General features: G+C 38.9%; 1 protein-coding gene across 1 annotated transcript in view; it reads left to right on the top strand.

Moving 5' to 3' along the window:
- Positions 1 to 26154, top strand: part of NOV (Histidine kinase-, DNA gyrase B-, and HSP90-like ATPase family protein) — a 192601-nt gene that overhangs the window by 113753 nt on the left and 52694 nt on the right. The window contains exons 8-9 of the mRNA XM_089793452.1: positions 207 to 2486; positions 2647 to 2759. Coding sequence (XP_089649578.1) covers positions 207 to 2486; positions 2647 to 2759 — 2393 coding nt within the window. The remainder of the gene's footprint in view (positions 1 to 206; positions 2487 to 2646; positions 2760 to 26154) is intronic.

Raw genomic sequence — 26154 nt, forward strand, 5'->3', positions numbered from 1 at the left:
ATATGTGTGGTAATTTTTGTTTAGTTGTATATAATTAGTTACACATGAAAAATGGCAATCTCGTATCCTTATCTCTTATTTTGAAATTCTAGACATTGAATTGTATTGTAATTACAGTCTATATTTGTCAGGGATACTCACAAACATCAGGAAATACTTGCTTGCAGATGACATATCTGAATAAACACTTTTTGACCTTTCTGCAGGTGACAGATGCACCAGAGATTCATTCTAATGGTTTTCATGTGAAATTTGATGTAAGTAAAGGAGAACTTGGTTTCATTTTGCCAACCCTTGTAGCTCCTCTCAGCAATCTTTACTCAATAAGCAGGGAGCTGTCCAATGAAAATAATGAATTAGATGATTTTGTTTGGAAAACTTGCATTGTCCTTCCTTTCAAAGGTCTGTTTCTGGATGGGACAGGAATAAGGTCGTGGGTTTTAAAATTTGCTGATCTTCATCCATCACTATTATTATTTCTTCATCGTCTTCACTGTATAAAAATCAGGGATAGTGTGACAAATTCCTTAAATATAATGCGGAGGGAGGATATTGGCAATGGTCTTGTAAAAGTTTCACATGGTAATGAGAGCACTACTTGGCTTATGACAAGGCGTAAACTGAATGCTGGTAATCTGCGGCCTGGTGTACAAATTACTGAAATTGCTATGGCTTTCACATTACATGAGGACCAAAGTGGAGAATACAGGCCATGCCTAGAAAAGCAACCAGTGTTTGCATTTCTTCCATTGCGGGCATATGGTTTGAAATTTATACTTCAAGGGGACTTTATTTTGCCATCTTCAAGAGAAGAGGTTGATGGAGATAGTGCCTGGAATCAGTGGTTGCTTTCAGAGTTCCCAGATCTGTTTGTCAGTGCAACAGTCTCTTTCAGGGATCTTCCATGTTATCAAAGTAACCCAGGAAAAGCAGTTACGCTTTATATGAGATATGTCCCATTGATTGGGGAAGTCTTGGGATTTTTCTCTCCACTTCCAGGAATGATTCTTTCCAAGTTAAGAGCTTCTTTGTGCTTACCGTTAGAGAGCAAGGAAATCTCATGGTCCGTCCCGTGCAAGGTTTTAAGGGGTTGGACTGATCAATTACGCATGCTTTTACCGGATAACTTACTGAATGATCATCTTAATCTTGGTTACCTACACAGAGATGTTGATTTGACAGATCCATTAGCAAACGCTTTAGGTGTACATGCATTTGGACCAAGAACTTTAATTGAAATGTTAAAATCACTTTGCAGTAATAGGGATGACTTAGACAACTTGGGCTTGAACTGGCTAGGCTCGTTGCTTGCTGCTCTTTATGATTGCTTGATGCATCGACCTAATGAACCCAATGTCTACTTTGATTCGAAACAAGAATCTGACTGCCTTAGTGATCTGTCTAGGATTCCATTCATTCCACTTTCAGATGGATCATATTCATCACTTGTAGAAGGTGCTATCTGGTTACCCTGTGACTGTACTGAAGCTGGTATTGATCCCCATGTTATGAAAAAATTCCCAAAGTTGTATTCAGAGATAAGAACTGTACATTCTTCTCTCTTTTTCACCCAATCAACTACAGGTGATATAATTGTTAGGGATGATTCAGATGTGATTGTACGCATGCTACGATATGTTGGTATTGGTCAGTTAACGGCACATGAAGTTGTGATGACCCATATCTTACAAGCTATGTCAATGAGTGAATGCATGTCTAAGGATAAGATGATTTTGACAGAATATTTGGCCTTTGTAATGCTGCATTTGCAATCAAATTGCTCTTTATGCTACTTGGAAAGAGAAAAACTAATTTCAGAATTACGAAAGAAAGCTATCATTGTAACAAAAAATGGATTAAAGCTGGCTAGCTCTGAACCTCTACATTTTAGCAGTGAATTTGGGAATCCTATAGATATGAGAAAAATTCTTGCAGGCACAAATTTGGTCTGGAATGAAATTGACAATTTGTACCTGCAATTTTTCTCAACTGAATTGCATCCATCAAACTTGTCACAATGGCGCAATTTTTTTAAAGAACTTGGTGTCACCGATTTTGTGCAGATTCTTAATATTAAGAAGAGTGTGGATGATCAATCTTCTACTATATGGAAAGAACTGGCATGGGAAGGCTCTGCAGATGTAGTAAGTTGGACTGTGAATGATTGGGAATCTCCTGAGTTGGTTGAAATTCTGACAGCATTATCAAGTTCATGCAACACAGTAGAGCAATGTGCCTGTCTCCTCAAAGTTCTTGATGAAGTGTGGGATGACATTTTTGACACTAAAAAAGCTACCTATTGGTCTGGAAGTGCTAGCAAGGATGAAGGAAAACAGACAGAGGCATCATGTGTCTTACAGATTCGTGGATATCGCTGGATAAAATCAAAACTTGATCACAAGCTTTGTTTTCCAGCTAACTTGTTCTTTGACTGTGACGATGTTAAGTCTATCCTTGGCTCTCATGCTCCCTATGCAACTCCTCAAGTAAAGTTGTCTTTTGTTCTGTTTTTAGTCATTTCAGTTTGTGGTTCTATGCATGGCATCTAAGATTTTGTTTTTGCAATATTTGAATATTTTATGTAACTTAAGTTTCTGCATTTATCCTAATACTAATCCCTTTCATATTATGATTGAGAGAGAACAGGTCCGTAATAGAAAGCTTGTGGCAGATATTGGATTGAAGACACAGGTTTGTGTTAAAGATGCACTTAATCTTCTTTTTGAATGGAGTAAATCAGGAAGAATATTCAGAGCAAGGTAAGGCTTCTCAGCATTCACATTTTGAATATATTTCAATATATATAGTTTCCTTGAGCACCTTTATTATATTAGCTTAAGTAGTCCAGTCAAATGTGAGAAATCAAGGCAATGGACTTGAAATCTTAGCATGTTATATTAAGTGTAATTGTTTGGTTATGCTTTTATATAATGAATTAGATTCATTTGTAATTACTATGTTTGCAGTTGACTTAGTTCTGTGCATTATTGAAGCTTTGTTTGACAATAAAAAAATTGAATTTAGGATGCTCCATGTGTTTATCATTTACTAACAATAGCCTAATCTCGGACAGGTCTATTTGGACTTATAGATATCCTTGGCTCATTAAGAACTTTGGAGGTTGTTTACAGGTTAATGTGCATGAAATACATTTCAAAAGTAGCATTGTTTATATAAACTACATTAAGCAGCAATAAAATGAAATATTATCCTGTCATCAGTGACCAAGTATATCTCATTTTTGAATTCTGTCAAAAATATATCTTTGAAGACTTATATTTATAATATGCGGATCAATCATAAAATATAGAGGTGGATACCCCCTTCTATACCTAATGTCCCAGGCAAGATTTTATTTATATATGTGACTCTCAAATGTGCATTGAAGGACTGAATATTGCTCACAAGAATGGAATTAAATGCTTCAGAATTCTTGAACACTCGGAGCTTATTGAACTTAAGGTTAAGAATATATATATATATATATATATATATATATATATATATATATATATATATATGCAAAGGATGAAAGATTGAAGACATAGAAAATGTAGTTTGTGACACGCTAATAGGCCTTGAATGGATTCATAGATCAGAGAATTTTGTTGCTGACATGTTAGCTGTTGTAGCATCCAAATTTGATGTGAGGTCAGATCCTTACCACAGCTAATACATCTTTGAAGTTGTTATGAGACTGAACATACTTGGTAGCATTCACAATGTACACATATATAATGCCAACAAACAAATATAGAGATTTCTATAATTTATGGCTGAATTTGACTAACGCCACCACCCCCACCACCCCGTGTGTAGTGGTTTGGGTCTGGTCTCAGTTCGCCCATGGGTTCCCCCCAAGGTACTAACTGGGCACCCTAAGTCCTTGGGTGGTACCATAAACAAACTTGGCCAATCCTTGGGGCTCGCAGCCATCGGGCTTCAAAAACATTTAGAAACAATTTTCCACAACAAAAAATTAAGTAAAAGCATCTGATTCATTGTTAAGTGAAGGCATAAAGTCTTTGTTAAACTCATTTAACAAACACAAAAGACCAAATCAATATTTTTCCAAGTTACCATTGTTAGGTTTTAAAGGCTGGCTTATTTGTTTCCAAAGGAGAGGGCTGTAGCCTAGACCAACAAGGTTAAAAATAATCCGACAAAAATATTTGACCATTAAAGGTGATTCCAAGTTTTGAAGATTTTTCAAGTGGTTTTTTTTGGTAAGTTCAAATATTGCTTTTGAACTTATTATGAATGATAAGGGGTTATAATATCGGGTTTTGAGAATTTCTTTTAATTTGGAGGTTTGTTAATTTTTTATTAATGTTTTTGGCTTCATATATAATGATTTTTAGTTTTAGTCGAGCCGCCTCAGATGCTAAGGGTTCATTTAAATTGGATATGGTCACCTTTTTGGCAACATTTAACAATGAGCATCACCTCTTTGGTGAAGTCCCGGTGCTTCATCTCTGTGAGCATCACCTAGATCCAATGAGTGCTAAGTGTTCCATTTATTCTCATGAGAGATGGAATTGTGTGAATTACTACACATGAAACATGAGTGAATGAGTTTGACTCAAAAACTACATAGTTAAAACCTGATAGCAATATCATGACATATAACAATGATCGAATGACATTTTAGTGAAGTTATTGTTGGAATTGCAACCAATGTGGGATTGAGTATAAGAGCTCATAGTTTTTGAGTAAAAGCTCACTTTTGTGCTATTCCTGTAGAGATTACATTTTTTCTTAGCCAAATAAAAATTGGTTGCCAAAGGAACTGTTGGAGTCTTAGGTGACTCTATGACACCCCCAAGATCAAATGAAAGACCAAGATAACTTCCACAAGAGATCGGAGTTTGTTAATTTTTTTTTAATGTTTTTGGCTTCATATATAATGATTTTTAGTTTTAGTCCAGATGTCCCAAATGCCGAGGGTTCATTTAAATAGGATATATGGTCACCTCTTTGGCGACATATAACAATGAGCACCACCTCTTTGGTGAAGTTCCGGTGCTTCACCTCTGTGAGCATCACCTAGATCCAATGAGTGCTAAGTGTTCCATTTATTCTCACGAGAGATGGAATCGTGTGAATCACTACACATGAAACATGAGTGAATGAGTTTGATTCAAAAACTACATAATTAAATCCTGATAGCAATATCATAACATGTAACAATGATTGAATGACATTTTAGTGAATTTATTGTTAGAATTGCAACCAATGTGGGATTGAGTATAAGAGCTCGTAGCTCACTTTTGTGTTATTCCTTTGTAGAGATTACATATTTTCTTAGCCAAATAAAAATTGGTTTCCAAAGGAATTGTTGGAGTTTTAGGTGACTCTATGACACCCCCAAGATCAAATGAAAGACCAAGATAACTTCCACAAGAGATTGGAAAGACAATTTCCTTAAGATACAAGAATGATATTATTGATAATGAACATCAATGGATTACATAGACTACATGATTAAAATGTTTATAATAGGTCTCCTTATACAGGAAAAGCGATAAGAGAGTAAAGTCCGCTCTTGATCTTGAGTTGTAAAATTCCCTATTTTTCTAATGACAGATTCCAAAATTCTCTAAGAGGTTCTATATGCAGACTTCAAGATCAATTACAGTATATTTGTCTATTGTGGGATAAACTAAGATTAATCCAATTAGAGATTTATACAGTCTACACAAATCCGGAGCATTGGTTATGAACCACAACCGAATCAATTATAAATATAAATATTGTGTACCTTATTTTGCTTGCTTACACCAACTGGTAAAGTTCTGGAAGGTAATGCAGATACAGGAATTACATAATCACGTTGGGAAACATCCAACACTGCACAACCTCCACTATCTTTTTTGGGAAACATCCAACACTACACGACAAACAACTGGTTTGGAGACATTTATCAGTGAGTTCCAGAGGTTGTTAGTGATGGTATATGACATATCTGAGAGGAGGGTGGTTATGCCTTTCATTGAGGGACTTGCTGAGCCACCCAAAGGTTCGGTTAAGTTTTTAGATCCCCCTTCATTGCAGGAGGCAATGAAAAAGGCCCGTAACTTAGAGGCCTCTACACCTAGAGGCAAGTTTGCCTCAAAGCCTGCTACGTCTTCCTATGATAGGACACTTCTCCGGAGAGAGGAGAAATCTGAGGGTAAGTGTGCTGCTGTAGCACCTTTGGATTGGGAAACAATTAATGATTTGAGGAGGAGGAAGTTGTATTTCTACTGCAGGGGTCCCTATGATGTTGACCATGACTGTTCTATGAAGCCTAAGGGCAAAAATAGGATGATGGAGTGGTTCTATGATGATGATGGCAGTGCTGAATTTCAGGAGCAGTCTGGGATTATGATTAGGATCGGCATAGGAGTGATGATGTTGAGGATAAGGTGGATGGCTCCAACCTCAAGGTAGCTTACTTATCTAGTATGAGGAAGGAGAGAGCTTTTAGGATGTGTGGGCTCATAGCTGGATAGGGTATTGTTGCTTTATTTGATACTGGAGCTACTCATAATTTTATTGATGCACGTTTGGTTACCAGGATAGGTATGCAGACTGAGGATTTTGAGGGCCTACAGATACATGTAGCTGATGGTTACACCTTGAAGTGTAACAAGATGATTTCAGATGTTCCTGTGAAACTTAATACATATGCTTTCACTGCAGATTTTTATGTGGTAGATATAGGGGGAGCAGTATAGTTCTTGGTATGGCATGGTTGCACATGCTTAAGGATATCTACTTGAGTATAGAGAGAATGGAGATGAGATTCATCAAGGATGGGCAGCCTCAGGTTCTTAAATCAATTTGTAATGATGAGTTGAAGTAGATCTCCCTTCGGCGCATGCAACATTTGGTACGTCATGAGGATATTATTGATTGGGCAGTGGAGTGCAGGATTATGCCTACTCGGAAGGGTAGTGAGGAGGCAAATTATCATCCAGATATCTAGCAGTTGAGAGTTAAACACTCTAAAGTGTTTAATGAAATACCCCTTGGTAGGCCATCGGATCGTGGGATTGAGCATATTATTGAGTTGGAGGAGGGCACTAAGCCCATTATGATCATGCCCCCGCCATTTGAAAAGGCTCAAAGATGAGATTGAGAAGATCATACTGGACCGTCTCGACCATGGGGCATATTAGGCCAAGTCAGAGATATTTAATTCCAAAGTCAGATGTGCGTAGGATTATCCTATGAGCATTCCGCGATTCTCCTATGGTTGGTCACCCCGGATTTTTCAAGACTTATAGAGAGGTTCGAGAGAGATTTACATGGAAGGGGTTGAAGGCTGATGTTCATCACTATGTCCAAGAGTGTTCGTTTGTTAGCAAAACAAGCATGAACACGCATATCCTGCTAGTTTATTACAGCCACTTCCTATTCCTGAAAGGAAGGGGGAGGGAATTTCCATGGACTTCATTGGGGGCTTGCCTAAAGCTCAAGGACGGGATTGTATATATGTGGTGGTAGACAGGCTCACGAAGTATGCTCATTTCTTCCCTATTACCATTACCTATTCAACTGTACAGTTACCTGAGTTATTTTTCAGGGAGATTTTCAGGTTGCATGGTTTACCCAAAACCATCGTGAGTGACTGTGACAACAGATTTATGAGTCATTTTTGGCAAGAGATTTTTAGATTATGTGGGGCCAAGTTGACCCCTAGTACAAGCTACCACTCGCAGACTGATGGATAGATGGAAATAATGAACAAATGGGTTGAGGGATATCTGTTGAATTATGTCTCTTCTCAGCAGAAGGCTTGGGTAAAGTGGATTCACTTATGTGAGTATTGTTACAATTCCACTTATCACATGACTACACAGATGTCACCTTTCAGGGCTTTATACGGTTATGATCCACCTAGTTTTATAGACTTGTTATGTGGTGATAGCAGAGTACGGAGTGCAGGAGATTTGTTGCAGGTCAGTTAGGATGTAGTAAGGTCGTTGAGAGATAATATACAGAGCAGAGAATCAGCAAAAGCAGTACGCTGATCAGCGGAGAACAACTCAGACGTTTTAGGTGGGTGACATGGTTTACTCGATGTTGCAGCTGTATTGGCAGTCTTCGATCAAAAGGAGTGGTGCTGAGAAACTTAAGCCCCGTTATTATGGTCCTTTTCGTATCGTAGGGCGGGTTGGAGAGGTGGCTTATGAGTTGCATCTGCTTGAGGATAGCAAGGTTCATAATGTATTTCATGTTTCACGCTTTAAGGGAGCTTTGGGCCGTCATGTGATACCATCTCCTATATTGCCTCCATTAGATGATGAAGAGAGATTGGAGTTGATTCCAGAGACGATTCTTGATACTAGAGAGAGACAGTTGCAACGGAGGACCATCCGTGAGTTGTTGGTTAAGTGGCAGAACCTACCGGAAGAGGATGCTACCTGGGAGCCTGAGGATATTCTACAGCATCCCGGATTGCGATTGCTTGAGGACCTACAATCTTGGGGAGGGAGGACTGTAATGTCCGCGATTTAGCAGGTTTCTGAAGTATGGTTTTGTCATCTCATCATTGCGACCCTCATGAGTTGACGTTTGGATTTGGGGGTCTTTGTTGGGATATTGCTATTTTTGGACTTACTATTTTTAGTAAGTCACTTTTAGACGGTTACTATTTTGGGTGTGCTGTTCAGGCAGGGTGATCGTCTGGTTTCGTTATTTGATCTCTCGATGAATTATTATTGAAGTCATTTATTTGGAGGATTGTGGTTTAATGATTATTTACGATGCACTTTATTATCATTGTGTTTTATAATATAAAGTGTTATGACTTTATATTATAAAAGTTGCTTTTAAGTGAAAGGTGTGAGCGTCAAGCTAAGTGGCTCATATTTGTATTATAAATATGGCTTTTTGGAGAATGAGAGATCATCTTGAATATTATATTTTTATTGCTCTTTTCATTGCTTGAGGGTTTTGAAGAATTTCTGTGATTCATCGTTGGTAATTGTGTTGAAGTAAACAATTATCATATTTCTCCTATTGTTACTTTGCCTTGGAGATCTGAGTTTGTGGACATTGCCTGGTTAGTGGTGAAATTCGAATGAGACTATTCACATTTTGTGAGACTGAATATTGGTGTTCGAATTAGACTGAGAGATTTGTTGCTAGCTTTCCATAGGTAATGTGGGGTATCAAATTTGCATTGGAAAGGGCTGGACGGCTATTCCTTTGTTACTTGCAATTACTTCCTAAGGAAATCGCAGGGTCATTAAGAGTGGGTCTGGAGTTTGGTTGGGTTGCGGCTGGACTAGTGGCTCCTGTGACAGTTGGCTGAGTTGGAGTTGTTCATAGTTTGATCTATTTGGTGTTGGCGGCTTACATTCTTCATTGTGTAACTGAATTCATCATCGGCGTTCAACATTCTTTGCATTGGATTTGTAATTGAGGGGCGACAGCTATATGAATGTGTGAACCGACCAGTGGTAGTCTCCAAATCAGCAAATAGAAATCAGCGAAGAACAAATCAGGTTGTCAATGTTTAAAACTTTGGACATACTTATTTTAATAAATGTTAATAAACTCGTCTCTCCTTATCAATAATTTTCAAATCAATTCTGGAGTTGTTGCATAGTTGTGGTGCTTTTTCTTTTATTATATACTTTGAAAAAATAAAAAAAAAAGAATATATTTTAAAAACACAAAAAACAACAAGACATTGTTCACTAGCATACATAGTTTTGTTGGAGCATACATAGGGTTTTTACAGGTAAGGCCCATAGAAGCTTGGCTTCAATTTTTCAGCTCCACTACGTTTGAGTGAAGAGTGACGAAATGGCTGCAACTTGAGATATACCATCTCACCTTCTTCAAAGCTGTGGTCTATACGTTTCCTATTTGCATAAAGGTTTTGTTGATTCTGTACAAATTGCAAGTTCTCCTTGAGTGCTTTTAAAGTATCTTTGCACTCTTGAAGCCATTTTTGTGATTTGGGCACATTACTGTGATCAAAGGCAAGATCAATAAAAGATAAAGCATCATACCCATGGCAAGATCAATAAAAGATAAAGCATCATACCGATAGAAAACTTTAAATGAAGTCATACCAATGGATATAATTACAAAGGTACCATTCAACCCATTTGTTCACTATTTTCGTTTGACCATCTATCTGTGGATGGTAGCTAGTATTTCGATTCAACTCGGTACCTGTGAATCTGAACAACTTGTTGTGAGGTTTATACACCATCGCCCCAAAACCTTGGGGACTCCCTTTTTCGGGTAAGCCTTGGCAATTTTTGCGGATTTTTGCAAATTTTTCGGTTGCCTTAGCAAGTTTTTCGGAGTTGTCCAAAAGTTTTCGATTTGAACATTTTTACACTTTGGACGCCTTCGAGCCAGGAGGGATGTGGTTGGATTTCTTTTTTCTCCGGTGCTAACTTGATTTTCCGGAGCATGTAAATTTCATCCTTAGGCCAAACGATTTCAAGGATAACATTTTTTTCGATGGTTAGAATAGTACCCGGCAGGATAAATTTACAAATTTTTTGGACTTAGACGGATTTTGGAAATTGGAAATAATTGTATAGACTTGAACATTTTCAAAATGAATTTTTTTAGATTTAATTGTCTCGGAAATTTTTTGGTGAAAAAAATGAAATTGATTTTGTAATGGTGAAATTGAATTAGGAAAATCGATTTAGGACTCCAGAGAAATTTAAATTGCATGGCAAAATCGATTTGGGTTATATTGCAAAAATTGGCTTTAAATGGATTAAATTTGCCTTGAAGATTTTAGAGTCTTTAAAGAAATTAGTAATTTAAAATAGAAAAAATCAATTTTGGCTAGCCAAATCAGATTTTTGATGATATATTAATTACTAAATCATCATTAAATGGAAACATTTAGCATCTCCAAGGCTTTACTTACTTTATTTTTGCAATCTTGGTCTAACCGGCAACTTAAAAAGTAAATTTCATTGTGGCAAAATTAATTTTTGGCTAAACATTTAATTTTGGGTCAGAATTGTGCATTAATTATTGTTTTGTTTTGCTCCCAGGGTACAAGTCGGCCAGCTAGGGAAAGCAAGCAAATTGGGTATAAGAGGAAGCTCTCTCCCCTTATCTCCTCATTCTTCATTCCTTCTCTTCCATCCTTGGGCGATAATTGGCAGAGAGCAGATTTAATGTGCTTGGGCGATTTTGGCAAAGGGCAGATTTCTTCTTCCTTGGAGCAGATTTCATTGTGTTTAGGAAGAGCAGATTGGCATTATTTTTTGGCGATTTTCTTCATAATGGAGATCTCCCATGCTTGGCGATTTTCCATGTTAAAGGCAAAATTCTCATGCTTGGCGATTTGGTGTGAGGGCAGAATTTCCCATTCTTGGCATCTTTTGGAAGGCAGATCTGATTCTTATGGCCTTGGACGATTTGCTATTGATGTCTGATTTCTTCTAGAGGGGTTGTGATTTTAACATCAGATTTGGGCAAATTTTTTTTTTGTGGAGGAAATATGTGATTGAAGTCTGATTTTTTGGCACATGCATGGGCGATTTCAAGAGGACGGAATTCTGATTTTTCTAGCTAGGGCATCATTATTTGCAAGGAGGCTTGAAATTCTTAGGTCTGATCCAAACTTCAAAGAAGACCTGGCTATTGGTAAAGGTGAATTCAATTCATTCTAGAGATGAAAGGTGGTGTGTTTCTCTTGGTTCTTGCATTCATCATCCACCACTTCATCATTCCATTATTAGGCTGAAGGTTGGAGATTGATAAGTGTAGAATCCATAATAGGACATTTGGCGAGGCAGAAATAAGCTAGACCACCTTAGGTTGAAGTTGGGAGATATAAGTGTAGTCCATTCTAAGGTAACGAAGAGGTAGAAATAAGTGGTAGTCCCACCCCTAGGTTGAAGGTTGGAGATTGATAAGTGTAGTGGTAGGACTTGGTGAGGCAGAAATAAGTTAGAAACCATCGATAGAAAGAAGGTTGGAGATCAATAAGGGTAGTCCATAATATTTAGAACGAATGGGCAGAAATAAGTGTTTAGGATGGTAGATGTTAGTGCAAGCAAAAACCCTAAGTGAACAAATACTAAGAAAGACAAAGAGGACATGATGCCCAAAACCTCCTTCTCAAAAATGAGGCGAATTACTGATACCAATATTGGTCCAGTAAACATGATACAGGTAAAGAACAGATTGAAGGAAGGGATTGTACAGGAGCAGAATTGTACACTTGGTGGCCTTTCCTCCTACCTTGCCTTGCCCAGAATTGGTTATGGAATGTGCATCTAGGTTTGATCTGACCAGTAAATCCATCATTTTTGATGAAGGGAAAAGAGTGTTGGCTAACATTGGTGGACATGCGATCGAAGAAGCATTCAACATCCCCTAGTACAGGAGCACGACAGTGGTAATGATGGATCAGGCGACTAAGTCATTTCAGGATAATCAAGAAGCTTATTTCATGCATCTAAAATAGGATTGGCTACACGAAGGAAAGAAGGGAGTAACAAGATCATCGAGGCTCACAGTGGCAGATTTCAAATCAGAATATGGTGATCTTGTTGTTCTTCTTAGCCAGATCATGGGCCTAGCTCAAGGTATGCAATTCGAAAACTGGATGTACTTCTTTATTGATGAAATTGAAAAAGGAAAAAGAAGATTTGATTGGGCTAGGATCATAAGTGAGAATCTAGAGTTGCAACTTAGAACCATGCAAAACCAAAAGCAATTCTACATGAAGTCCTATCTGTTTTACCTAATTGCTAGATTGTATAAGAGTCTGGGACTTAAGGCCTTAAGAGAAATTGGTAGTGGGCCGGGGCAATATTTGGTGCATGAATGCTATCCATAGCTTCATTTGCACAACAACAAAGACTATAAAATATTTTGTGACGCCTTTGCCATGAAGACAGTAAGGGTATTACAAGGGACACCTGCTAAGAGACTCTCAACGGAAGCATAAATGAAGGTTAAGAAGTATGGGAGTTGGTTCATCCAATTTCCGCAATTCACATCTGTTAGAGTAGTAGGAAGTACAGTTTGTCCCAAGAGACTTCCAAGGTACCCACCCGACAAGGTAGTTTTGATGGAGTTGGCTAGGCAACTTGAGCATTATGACAAAATGATGAAACTCAAAGGTGAGATAGGGATTACCAACTCATTTGGAATTGGCAATGATAGTTGCCCCAATCCTATCGCCTTTGCAGTTGCAGAGAAGGAGTTAGAACAATATCATCTAGGATGGTATAGATCAAGGCAAGGATTCGATCCTAATGGTCTTATCAAGGCATCTCACGAGAATACATTCAAACATGTCCCTACTATAGAAGATTTCTGGGCCAATGCGTGTGATGATTTTCATGTGAGGAAGCTAGCTTTCTCAAGATTGTCAATGAGCATGATGAGGGCAATCAGATGGAGAGGCTTTGATATTCCCGATCAACTAGAAGATGATGAAAAGGTACTAAGAGAAGATTATGATACAGTGGTTGGAACATAATTGAATCCAGTAGATTGGAATGATCACCAGGATCCTTCCTTAGAGGCAGTTACAAGGGCAGTTGATTTGCACACCGAGTCGTGGTACAATGGGAATTTAAGGCAATTACAAAGAGGGAAGGTATGCCTTATGAGAAAATGAATTGGAGGAAGGTCCAGCAGAATCAGTCGGACAGAAGGGTGGAGGTAGTAGCCGGCAACAAAGGATAGTTGTGAGCAAGAAGAGAAGTTTGGAGGTAAAGAACATTAGGAACCTCCAGCAAAGAGACAGAATGCAGCATCATCAAGGGAGAGCATAATTGAGGCTAGAAGCCAAGAGGTTAATACAAGTGATCAAGGGGCCGCGGTAGAGGTGAGCTCTGATTTAGAATCAAGTGGTTACAGTGATAGCACCGAGTACTCTCCTCTCTCAGAAAACCAACGTGGAGATGACATGGCAGTTACTAGTGAAGAAGAAGATGGACCAATTGATATTGAGGAAATAAGTTAGGGGCCCGAGGCCGTTGGTGATGCCTTGCTAGTCGAACCAAATCCAGAATTAGGGAGATGCATTGCACCACTATGGTTAAGGAAAATGCTTATGCCAAGGGGCGAGGTAGTAACGGCCTGAACGGCTGAGGACATCCAAGGATTAATAGAGAAGGGTGATAGCGAAAACCAAAAACAAATGGCAAAAACGATGGCAAAGGTAATCAGGAGTGACAATGATGGTCACCGAACAATTTAGATTGCTATACCAATGGTTAACAAGGCATCGGATGAGATTGTAGCTCAGGAATACGAGATAGTGGAGCATAACTTGGGAAGAAACATAGATGACATGTAATAGTTTCAATAAGAGAAAGGTTGAGGAAGGCAAATGAAAGGATCATAAAGTTGGAGGCCGAAAACAAATATTGGAGAGATTACCAGCCTATCCATTAGTTGCACCAGGCAGCCCTTCCTCAAGACAACGGGAGCAATATAGAAGAGATATCAGCTTAGCTACATGAAGTCAGGGATTGGATCCATGATACGATCCAAGATGGGCGGAGTTTCTTGCCTTCATTTATCTCAACATTCAGGTCTTTAGTGACTCTTAGAAACAAGTTTAGAATATTTGAAGAGGAGTGGAAGGATTTCCTTCCAGTCAAGGATTTAGCTATTCGCAAGCTATAGGTGTTCATTGGGCTACCAGAGAAATATTTGGAAAGGGCCAAGTTGCTTGATGAAGGAGGATTGAGTACAATTGAGTTTTTGTTTGTTGCCTTGACTACCAAATTGAGAACACTCGATGAGATACAGAATGCAGTTGCACAGCGCAACCTAGGCGTCAACACTTCCATTTCAACCATGATAAGCGACGTTGGGGTGGCACTTGATTTTGAGGATATCAGAGAAGAGGACATCAATGAGACAGGGCTTGGATCAAGATTGGATGAGTTAGGAAAGGTTGCTATCAAGAAGAAACATTTGGGCACCCTTTCTTCCCTCAATGCCTTTATCGGATATGTGAAAGAATATGAGAAGGATCACGAGAAAACATTGCAAGCAGCGAGCGGCATGATGAATTCAGCTGAGCTCAAGATGAAGCATATGCTTTTTCCTTCCATGAAAGAAGTCAACGACAAGCTAGCCAAGTTCATTGCTTTGGCTAAGAAGATGAAAGAAAAGGGTAGAACTATATTAGAAGATCATTTGATGTAAGCCCAAGTGGCAATTTCTCCTTCTTCTTGGGTAGGATAGGTGTCTGATTCTGATTGGCTACCATTTTGGTGCCTTCTCATTGGTTGCCACTTTTCCTTTTTTTCATTGGCCCATTGATAAGGTGGCGTCTTCTCATTGGCCGATGGGATGGCAACCCTAATTAGGGTTTTTAGGATTCAATTTGGATTGTCGGTTTTGCGTCTTTATCTCTACCGTTGGTTGTACATTTTGGCCTCTATATAAGGCCATTTGCTCTCATTTGTAATGGTCGAAGAAAATTGTTGCTAAGATAATGCCACAATCGCTTTTCTTTCTCATTGTTGTGACTTGTATGGTGATTAAGAGCTTTTGGTATTGTTGCATGTTTTCTACTTCCAAATAGTTAGAATAAAATTTCTTTTCAAGTTGTTAAAGTGAATTGCATTTCAAATTGTTAAGTAAAGAGTAAAGTAGATGGATAGTTGCATGGTAGCATTAGTAGATGTTTGATAGGGATCAATACTAGGCCACTAGCATCCTAACGGCTTGTTGGGAAGCCTTGTGTGGTAAACTAGTTCATTTTCTTTTGAATCATTGCATTTATGGAGGTGGAGCCGACGGTTAACTTTCATTAGATTCGATCCCCGTCCATTTGCTAATCCTTCCATTCATAGGAGTAGGAGGAGAATAGCGAGTAGTTAGGAGTTTGAGTTTTGAAGTGGAAAAGCTAGAAAGGTGTAAGTCATAAGAACATTCGCCCTCCATCACTATCGCCCTCCCATCAACATCATCTGGCATTCACACCGAATCACCACCACCATCACTCTACCAAAGTCCAAATCGTCCTCAGGCAAACAGCGTAAGGCCATCTACGTGATTACCAGCAAATCACATCGATAAAACTAAGTTAGTATCCACGAGTGTAAGGAACATTGGAGTTATTCTCATGTACCCATGAGTATTAACTTTTCAAGAGAGGAATTGTGTGTTTGATACTCCGTATCAGATATTCAATTACTAATATGTTATGTAGTGATACAAAAACTGACATCAACACAACTCTTCCCAAAATATGCTCAGAAATCAACTATCCCTATCACTTATAATAGTCTTTGTTAGGCCATGTAAACATAAATCCTTCTTGAAAAACAATTCGGCTATTTGAACAACTGTAAACTCTATACATAGCAAAGAAGTGCACAAATTTGGTTAATCTATCAACCACTACAAAAATACAATGTTTACCTTGTGCCTGGGGTAAGCCAACATTGAAATCCATAGATATACTCTCCCACGTCTATTTTGGAATGCGTAGGGGTTGGAGTAACCCTGCTGGATATGTATGCTCAATTTTATTTTGTTGACATGTAATGCATTACATCACATAGCGCAAAACATCATCTTTAAGCCCTTTCCATGTGAACCATTCACGGATTTGTTTGTAAATTTTGAAATAACCTGGATGTCCTGCCAAGGGTAAATCATGAAATGCCTGCATAATTCTCAATTTTAATTTAGAGCCAGATACTAGAAAGATTCTATCCTTGTAGTAATAACATCATTCACAATATTGTATCAATCATCCTGAACATGCCTATCCAGTAAATCACAAGAAAATGCATTCTTAGAATATTCCACTAATAAAAGAGAGTTCCAATCAGTTGTTACCCTTGATATAGCATGTATTTCAGGTTTCCTAGAGAATGCATCACATTGTTCTTACCTTTAACATATTCAATTTCAAAGTTATAAGCTTGGATCATATTGATCCACTTCTATTGCCCGTCGATCAAATCTTTCTAGCGCAGGAAATATTTTAAATTGTTATGATTAGTTTTAACCACAAATCTTCTACCAACCAAATACTAACGAAATTTAGCCAATGCATGCATGATTGATAACATTTCCTTATCATATATTGATTACAACCTTTCAACACTGTTGAGTTTCCCGCTTTCATAAGCTATAGGATGCTTATTTTGCATTAAAACTGCTCCTATTCCTTCACCAGAAGCATCACATTCTAGTACAAAAGGTTGATTAAATTTTGAAAGTGCAAGAATTGTGCAAGGGCTCATTACCTCTTTTAAACTTATCAAATACTTGTCATGCTTCCACAATCCACTTGGACACCTCTTTTTTTGTAAGATTTGTCAAGGGTGCTCCAAGTTGTGAAAACCCTGTAACTAACCTCATGTAATAACTGCATAAGCCAAATAAGCCCCTTAAATATGAAAGGTTTCAAGGAGGTGGCCTTTCCAAAATAGCTCTAATCTTCTCCTGATGCATCTGCACACCTTTAGCATAATTATATGACCCAAATATAAAATTTCTGTCATACCAAATTCACATTTAGAAGCTTTTGCATACAGAGACTGAGATTCCATGATACCCAAAATCTCATCAATATGTTTCAAGTGTTCCTCCCAATTCTTGCTATAAATGAAAATATCATAAAAAAAACTAGCGGAAATTTCCTCATCTGTTTATTAAAAATGTGATTCATATAGGGCTGAAATATTGCTGGAGCATTTGTCAAGCCAAAGGGCATAAATCAAAATTCAAAATGACCATAATGACAACGGAATGAAGTTTTTATGAATATCTTGTTTCCTTAATTTAATCTAATGGTACCCTGATCTTCAATCAATCTTAGAAAAATACACAGCACCATGTAATTAATCTAACAATTCATCGATTCAGGCTATCGGACACCCATTTTTTATTGTTTTTTTGTTGAGAGCACGACAATCTATATACATGCGTAGAGTCCTATCTTTCTTTTTAACCAACACTATAGATGAAGCAAAGGGTCTCGAACTGGGCGTGATGTGTCCCATATCCAACAACCCGTTATTATCCTTTTCTATTTCATCTTTGAACGCTGTAGGATGTCTGTATGGAGTAGTGTTAACTGGCTTTGCCCCTTCTTCTAGTTCAATTGTATGTTCAAAACCTCTATCTAGAGACTCTTGGGGGTATATCATTGAAAACCAAACTATGTGAATCTAAAATTTGCAACAAATCATCTTGATAAAGTTTAGATTCAAAACCTGTTACCTTAGTGGAGATAACACTTTGTGCTGACCAGGCAACATCACCATGACGTAAAATAGCCTCTATCCTGTTAGTAGAGGCGATCCTGGGTTCACCATTTGACATTCCCCTGAGAATTACCTTTTTCCCATCAACTTTGAAAGAAAACTCCATGCGCTTGAAACTCTGCAAATATTTATCCAAAGTCTCCATCCATTGAATTCCCAAAATAACATTAGTATTTGCCAAATCAACCACATACAAATCATCTGTTACTGTATAATTACCAAGAGAAATACTTAGTTGTGGAACCTTATGCGTACTTACTAAATTGGTGCCACCTGCAACTTGAACATCAAATCCCTCATGTTCCATTGTATGTAAACCACATTTCTTAACTAGTGTAGTATCGATGAAATTATGTGTAGATCCATTGTCCAACATAACAACTACTCGTTGACCCTGTAATACTCCTCTTACTTTGAAAATATTATAACGTGGAGTTCTTGTCATGGATGCTATTAAAATTTTTCCTTGTTTATTTTCCTGAGCTTGTTCTTATGGTCTTCTGGCTAGGTTCTAGGTTCAAATCTATATTTTCCTCTTCTTCCCCAAACATCTATGACTTGGTGCCCAGGCTTCTTTACAATTGAAGCATAATTTTTTCCTCCTATGTTCATCGCGTTCCTCTTTATCCAACTAATTTTTGGCAGGTGTGTCATTTGTGAAAGACTTTCTATCATTCTGTGATTTTGGTGGTGGTCTCCTGTTAAAATTTTTCCCCTTAGAAGAAGGCTCTAATTCTCGTCTTTTTAATGGCAGTCTATAGAGATGGGGGATTTAGAGATTTGACCCACCCTTTAAGTGTGTTAGATAACCCATCAATGAGTATAATATTTTTTGGTCTCTCAGTAATCTCAGTTACTAGGACTACTAACTTCTCAAATTAGTGTTCTACTAGCCCTGTTTGTTTAAGTTGAGTTAAATCCTTAAGATGAAGTTCAGGGTCCTTAGAATCAAACCTGTCTATGAATCTCTCAGTGAAAGTAGTCTCTGTGCTAATATGGTTATGACCCAAGGTTATTTGCCCATGCTGCCACCATTTGTGTGCCACCCCTTCCAAATGTAAGGCTGCATATTTGATTGCTTCGTCTTCCATCATAGGGTTCAATTAGAAATATGTGTCAAGTTTTTGCAGCCAAGCTCTAGTTGTTTTTCTTGACCCATAAAGATAAGGAGTGGACATCTTACCAATCTTTCTTTGCAATTCATTATTATAACCCCACTGTCCTTTAGGCCTATGTTTCATCCTGACATCCAACTGTTCTCTAAAAGTCATTGATGATCCAAATTCATCCTCTGACTGTAACCAATCTTGGTATATTTCTTCTTGTAATCCTATAATAGAGGGCTCTCTTTCAAGCTGTGGATTCCTAGGTGTGAAGGTAGGCATGAAAGCCCTTGAGGTTGTAGAACCTCAGGCTGTTTATTTACTGAATGATCCTCCCGACCACCATTTCGCCTCGGATTATTTTGATTTTGATTAAGATTATGGGCCATAAATTGAGACATCAAATTAGTCATATGATTAACATTGTTCTGCATATTTTGTTTGCTCCTAAATAATGTTGCTATAAGATCCCTAGTATCATTTGCTTCCCCCATATTATTATTTTGTTAAATAATTATTTCTTCGTCTAGTTCTGTATGACTATCTTTGATATCAACTTGTAAGGACGAACTAGATGATTCTACTGGAGTGTCAGGATCCCTGTTTTGTCTGACTCGGGTATTACGAAAATTATAATGTCCTTTTTGCATATGTTTGTTCTATGTAATTTTGTCCACAGACTGACAAGCAGAAAGGCTCTGATACCAATGTACAATTCCTTGATTTGTATCACGAATGCAAAAAATTGGCATTTGTATCGCCCACTCTACCTGAGCCTTCCTGATGCTATTCTTCACCGGATGGTCCGCAAGAGTATCCTGCCACCATTTCTAACATTCGACTCCATTCAATCCTTCAAAAGAAATATTTTGTGGTGTGAGGTGTGCTGGTGGAGCCATTGGCTATGCTCCCAGTTTGCCCTTCCTTTTGTTTGTGCCTGTGCTTGTGCCTCCTGCAACATGAACACCTGAGGGCAATGTCTTCACACTTCTATTCATTTTCGTGGTGGTAGTTGAGACTTCTTCCAACTTTTTCTTCCAGGCTCTCTTCCCTGCTGACTGCATAACAGTCAGCTCTTTTGTCTTTTGTGTGGAGAAAAACGGTTAGGGTAGTTGCTTCTCTTCGGAATAGCACCTCACAACCCCTCTGTACAACTTATTCTAAGCTTTGGTATCGTTTGTACAATGTCCGTACAACTCTTGGAAGCTAACCCACTGCATTTTGTGCTATCGTACGGTACCTCCTACTCCTTGCGTTTTCTCCCTCCAATGCCTTTGTTCAGCTACAGCTAGACGTGTTCCTGCTCCATTAGCTACTGGCCATACAATGTTTTTGAGCCTCAACTTCTACAACTTTTTCAAAATAGTTGTTATGTGATTTAAAACGTACGGTGTTCATGCGTAAGTTTGGCCGTACGGTGTCCCTTGGTAGTCTCTATTCTGACCGTACAGTGTCCCTTGGTAGTCCTCTACTCTGGCTGTACGGTGTCCCTTGGTAGTCCGTATGGATACTCTTGACTTGTTTTGTGTGACCGTACGGTATTCTAACTCCCACTTTTCTGTCTTGTGTGGCCGTACGGTATTCTAACTCCCACTTTGCTATTTTGTGTAGTCGTACGATATATTTTTCATTAGTCTTGGACGGCTGCCATACAATATAGATTTGGCGCTTTGTATCTATCACCTGATACTATTTCCAGATGTAGTCGTACGGTGTTTGTTGTGGCAGAGCACACGATGTCCACCTCTGCAACCTCTTTTGAAAAGCCGTACGGTAGTCAAATTCGAACACCTTCCAATTGCTAAGTCCATACGGTGGTATTTACTCTTGCTCTGCTTCCTTAATCGGCCGTATGGTGGTTTTGCCTGGCACGTGTTTTGTATGCAAGGTCGTACGGTGAAAAACTCCCATTGCTTCCCTTTTCTAAGCTGATGAAAGGATGCACCAATACATTGTTTTAGACTTCATGATATTCAAAACAATCGATTATGCTATTCTCATACCACACCACCAATTTGAATTGATGTAATTTGGTAACATTCCGGTGAACTTCCAAAACTGATTTTGTAATTAAATATATATTATGATAATCAACATTTATTTATATTTCTCCAATATTATTAATTAATTTACATTAGTTCATAAGTTGAAAATATTACGGAAGTAATTGGTAAAATACTTGCTTGTTATTAACAGAGACCAGATGGTCAATTTATACAAAAGAATGAGACGATGTTTCCTTGGGAAATGATCGTAAAGAATAGAAACATTCTATTCTAGAGGAAGCAAAAAACGAAAGCAAACTTAAAGCTAATTAGATATTTACAATAGATAACCATTAACTAATAATAGACGACTATCTATTATTGTAATACCCTCCCTTAATGGTTAATCAATCTAACACACCAAGCTGTCCTCTGAATTTGATAAACTTATCAGAACCAAGAGGCTTGGTGAGAATGTTTGCAATTTGATCTGTGGTAGGAACATACTGCAAATCTATAGTCTCGTCTTCAACCAACTGTCGTATGTAATGACAGTGAACATCCACATGCTTGGTTCGTTCATGGAAGATTGGATTTCGTGCTAACTTGATAATGCCTTCGTTATCAACAAACAGAGTAGTCGGTCTTGTTGGTGACATTTGCATATCCCCAAGCATCCGACGAAGCCAAACAACTTTACATCCTGCCTTAATAGTTCCTCTGTATTCGGCCTCTGTAGAAGAGAGAGAAACTGCCTACTGCTTCTAACTGGTCCATGTGACTGCACTGGATCCCAAACTGAACACATATCCAGATGTTGACTTTTTATCATCAACAGAGCCTGCCCACTCTGAATCTGTGAACCCACTGAGTTTAGGATTAGAACTTCGAGAGTATAGAAGTCCATAATCTGAAGTGCCCTTCACATAACGAAGCACACGCTTTGCTGCCATCCAACGATCAGCCTTAGGAGCTGTCATAAAGCGTGAAATATTGCTGACTGAGAAGCTGATATCAGGCCTAGTAGCAGAGAGGTAGATGAGGCTCCCTACTAGTTGCCTGTATGTAGTATCATCAACAGAAGGAGAATCAGACTTTGCTGATAACTTAAGACCTTTCTCCATAGGTGTAGATGCAGGTTTGCAATCCTGCATACGAAACTTGTCTAACAGGGCCCTGGCATATTTGGACTGAGAGATGAATATACCAGAAGACTGTTGCCAAACTTCAACACCTAGGCAATAATGCATGAGCCCAAGGTCAGTCATAACAAAAGACTGACATAAATTCTATTTGATTCCCTGAATCAAAGATGTCGAACTGCCAGTGATGATCAAATCATCCACATAAATAACCAGAAGGATGATGTCACTGTCAGTAGTCTTGATGTATAGATTTGAATTTGAAGAACTTCTCTTGAAGCCTTGATCATTGAGGTACTTATCAATCTTCATGTACCATGCCCGAGGGGCCTGCTTCAAGCCACAGAGAGTTTTTACCATTCTGAGAACCTGATGGTCTTTACTAGCAACCTTGAAACCAGGAGGTTGCGTCATGTAAACCTCTTCATGGAGATCACCATTCAGGAAAGCACTCTTGACGTCCATCTGATGGACCTTCCAGTCAAACTGAGCTGCCATGGCTAGGACTAATCTGATGGTGCTCATCTTTGCAGTAGGAGCAAAGGTCTCCTCATAATTAATGCCCTGACATTGAGCAAAGCCCTTCACAACTAAACGAGCTTTGTACTTATCCAAAGTACCATCCGATTTGTATTTGATTTTGTAGACCCATTTGCAGCCAATGGGTTTCTTCTCTGGTGGAAGATCAGAAAGGACCCAAGTGTTGTTCTTCAGTAGGCTCTGGTGTTCAGATGTCATGGCCTGTTCACACTCTGGAATTCCTTTAGCCTCGGAATATGTTTGAGGTTCAAACACACTGTGAATGTTGGCCATGAGAGCAAAGTTAATAGAATCTATAGTTTTGCTCTTTTTTCGAGCAGTTCTCCCATCAATGAGCTCATCATCATGAAGATCAACAAGTGTGTTAGCTCACCACTTAGGCTGGATAGGAGAATGACCAACATTAGTACTAGGAGATGCTTGATCAGCAGGATCGTCATCAGAAGAATCTAGATTAAACTCAAGTGAAGCATCTACAAAGCGAGGTGATCCTATAGGAGAAGCCGGAGGTGTCTGTACAGGTATCACTGGTATAACTGGAGCTGTAGGAGCTACTGGAGCTCTCCCATCAGGTGGACCTAATGAAGCCGAACTCCCAAATCATGAGCCATCATAGGCTTGTCTACTGGATCAGGAACAGGAGAAACAAGCATGAATGGTCGTCGCTGCTCATCAAAGACTACATGTCAACTGTAGATGAGACGAGAGGTCTCAACATCGATCAGGCAGTAGGCTTTGTGAAGATTGCTATATCCAACAAGCATCAATTTTTGACTCTTGGCATCCAACTTGGTGAAAGAAGCATCAGGGATCCAAACAAAAGCAAGGGAGCCAAAAACCTTTAGGTGACTGATTCTAGGCTTGCGAGTTGACTAGGCCTCTTCCAGAGTTTTACTTTTGACTGCCATTGTGGGTGACCAGTTCAATAGATAAACTGCAGTGTTAACTGCTTTTGCCCAAAATTTGCTTCGAAACATGTCTGTGTTCGAGCATGGATCGAGCCATCTCGGTGATTGTCCTGTTTCGATGTTCAACTACACTGTTCTGTTGTGGCGTGTGGGGTGTGGTTAACTGGCATTTGATGCCATGTGTATCCAAGAAGCTGGAGAAAACATTAGAACAAAATTCCCCCCCATTGTCTGATCTAAGAGTAATAATAGATTTCCTAGAATCTTTTTCAACTAAAGGTTTAAACTTTTGAAATACAAGAAATGCATTTGATTTCTTTTTAAGGAAATACACCCACATGTTTCTACTGAAATCATCAACAAACAAAGAAAATACTTGGAGCCAAGAACAGGAGTGGCCATAGGGTCGCAGATATCGACATGTACAAGCTGAAGTACCTGAGAAGATCGCCATGAGTTGCCACTGGTAAAAGGTGTGCAATGTTGCTTCCCAGCTTGACATGCATCACAAACTCCAAGCTGTTGAGTCTGAATCTCTGACAATGCAAGAACAAGCTCATCTCGAGCAAGTTGTGAGAGATAATGCACATTTAAGTGCCCATATTGTTGATGCCAAAGTGTGCTAACAGAAGACCGTTGAGCAGCCATAGCTAAGTCCTGAGAATCACCAGAATCAATAAGTTTGAAAAGACCATGATCCTCAAAACCCACTTCAACAGTAGACTTAGTCGCCCAATCAGTGATGGTGCACTGATGTGAACTGAAGGTGACTGCCAAGTGTGGAGAATGTTGCAACAACTGATTGATTGAGAGTAGATTTAGTTCCATCCTTGGAACGTGTTACACATCAAGGAATATGAGACTCCTCCCAACAGGTTGAATCTGAATGTTGCCTTTGCTGACAACCGTGTACTCTTCTTCGCCACCAAAAATAACAGTCTGAATAAGGCTGGTAGTCAGTAAACCAGTCTTTGCGGTGAGTGAAATGACGAGAGGCACCTGAATCAATGTGCCAGGCAGACGACTTCACATGATCTGCAGGTCTTTTAGCCTTGAAGGTGTAAAAGGCAGATTCCGCTTGGTCAGTGTGCTTTGCACTGTTCGCTTTGGGCTGCGAACCTGATTGCTTAGATTGTGCAACTAAACGTTTTCGACATTCAACCTTCATGTGTCCAAACTTGTGGTAGTAGTTGCATTGAATGTTCTTTTTGGAACCATCTGATGCTGGAGCAGAAGACTTCTGCTGAGATGACTACTGAAACTTGCCTTTATCCTTCTGAAAGGATTTCACAACAAAGGCTTGCTCTGTGGAGGTGGAACTGGAGCTGCTACCAAACCGTTGTTTCCACCGATCTTGCTGAAGCAGCAATGTGCAGAGATTAGTGAACTTCAAATCAACACCAGTAGATGTGATGTTGAGAGTCTCGATAAAATGCTCATAGGATTTTGGTAAACTCCGAAGAGTGATAACCACAATATCCTCTTCCTCCATCTTGCGATCGATGACAACTAATTAATCACGAATTTCTTGAATTCGATTCAGGTGTGCTTGGAGCGAGGTGCACTCATCCATGACAATAGAAAACATAGTGTTTTTCAGAAAGAAGGCTCTGCTTTTGTCAGAAGTCTCATGAAGACCTCTGAGATGTGTCCAGATTTCGGCAACTGTCTTGTTGGATGGAATTTGAGAAAGCTGATCATCAGCCACAGATAATTGGAGAAGCATCACTGCCTCTTGATTATTCAGATTCCATGTATCTTGATCAGGACTCGGAGAAGTTGGACACTTCATAACACCCAGTACAAGTTGATCGGTGTTCCGATATTAAAAAATTGCAATGATCCGCTGCTTCTAGGTGCCATAATTTTGACCATTGAATTTGGAGTTATGCTCGAGCAGAATGTTTGTCAGAGATGCCATGGCACGTTTTCCAATGAAAAATTGTGAAAATCTTTGAAGGCACGTTCTTCGAGGAAAAAATACGGAAGACCCAGAAAAATCAGTGACCCAGAAGAGAGCTTGAAAAGCCCAGAATGAATATGCTGTCGATTTTTGGATCCGTTGGCTCGAAAATCGAGGCACCAAAAAACCCAGAATGAATATGCTGTCGGTTTTTGGATCCGTTGGCTCGAAAATCGAGGCACCAAGAAAAAATGGTTGACAACTCGGATGAGCTCTCGAAAAACCCACCAAGAATCTGTGATTGAATTTGCAAAAAGATGCCAATTTCTTG

Source organism: Cupressus sempervirens, chromosome 1 (assembly GCF_028749045.1).
Source record: "Cupressus sempervirens isolate cs-2001-9-10 chromosome 1, ASM2874904v1, whole genome shotgun sequence".
Lineage (NCBI taxonomy): Eukaryota > Viridiplantae > Streptophyta > Pinopsida > Cupressales > Cupressaceae > Cupressus > Cupressus sempervirens.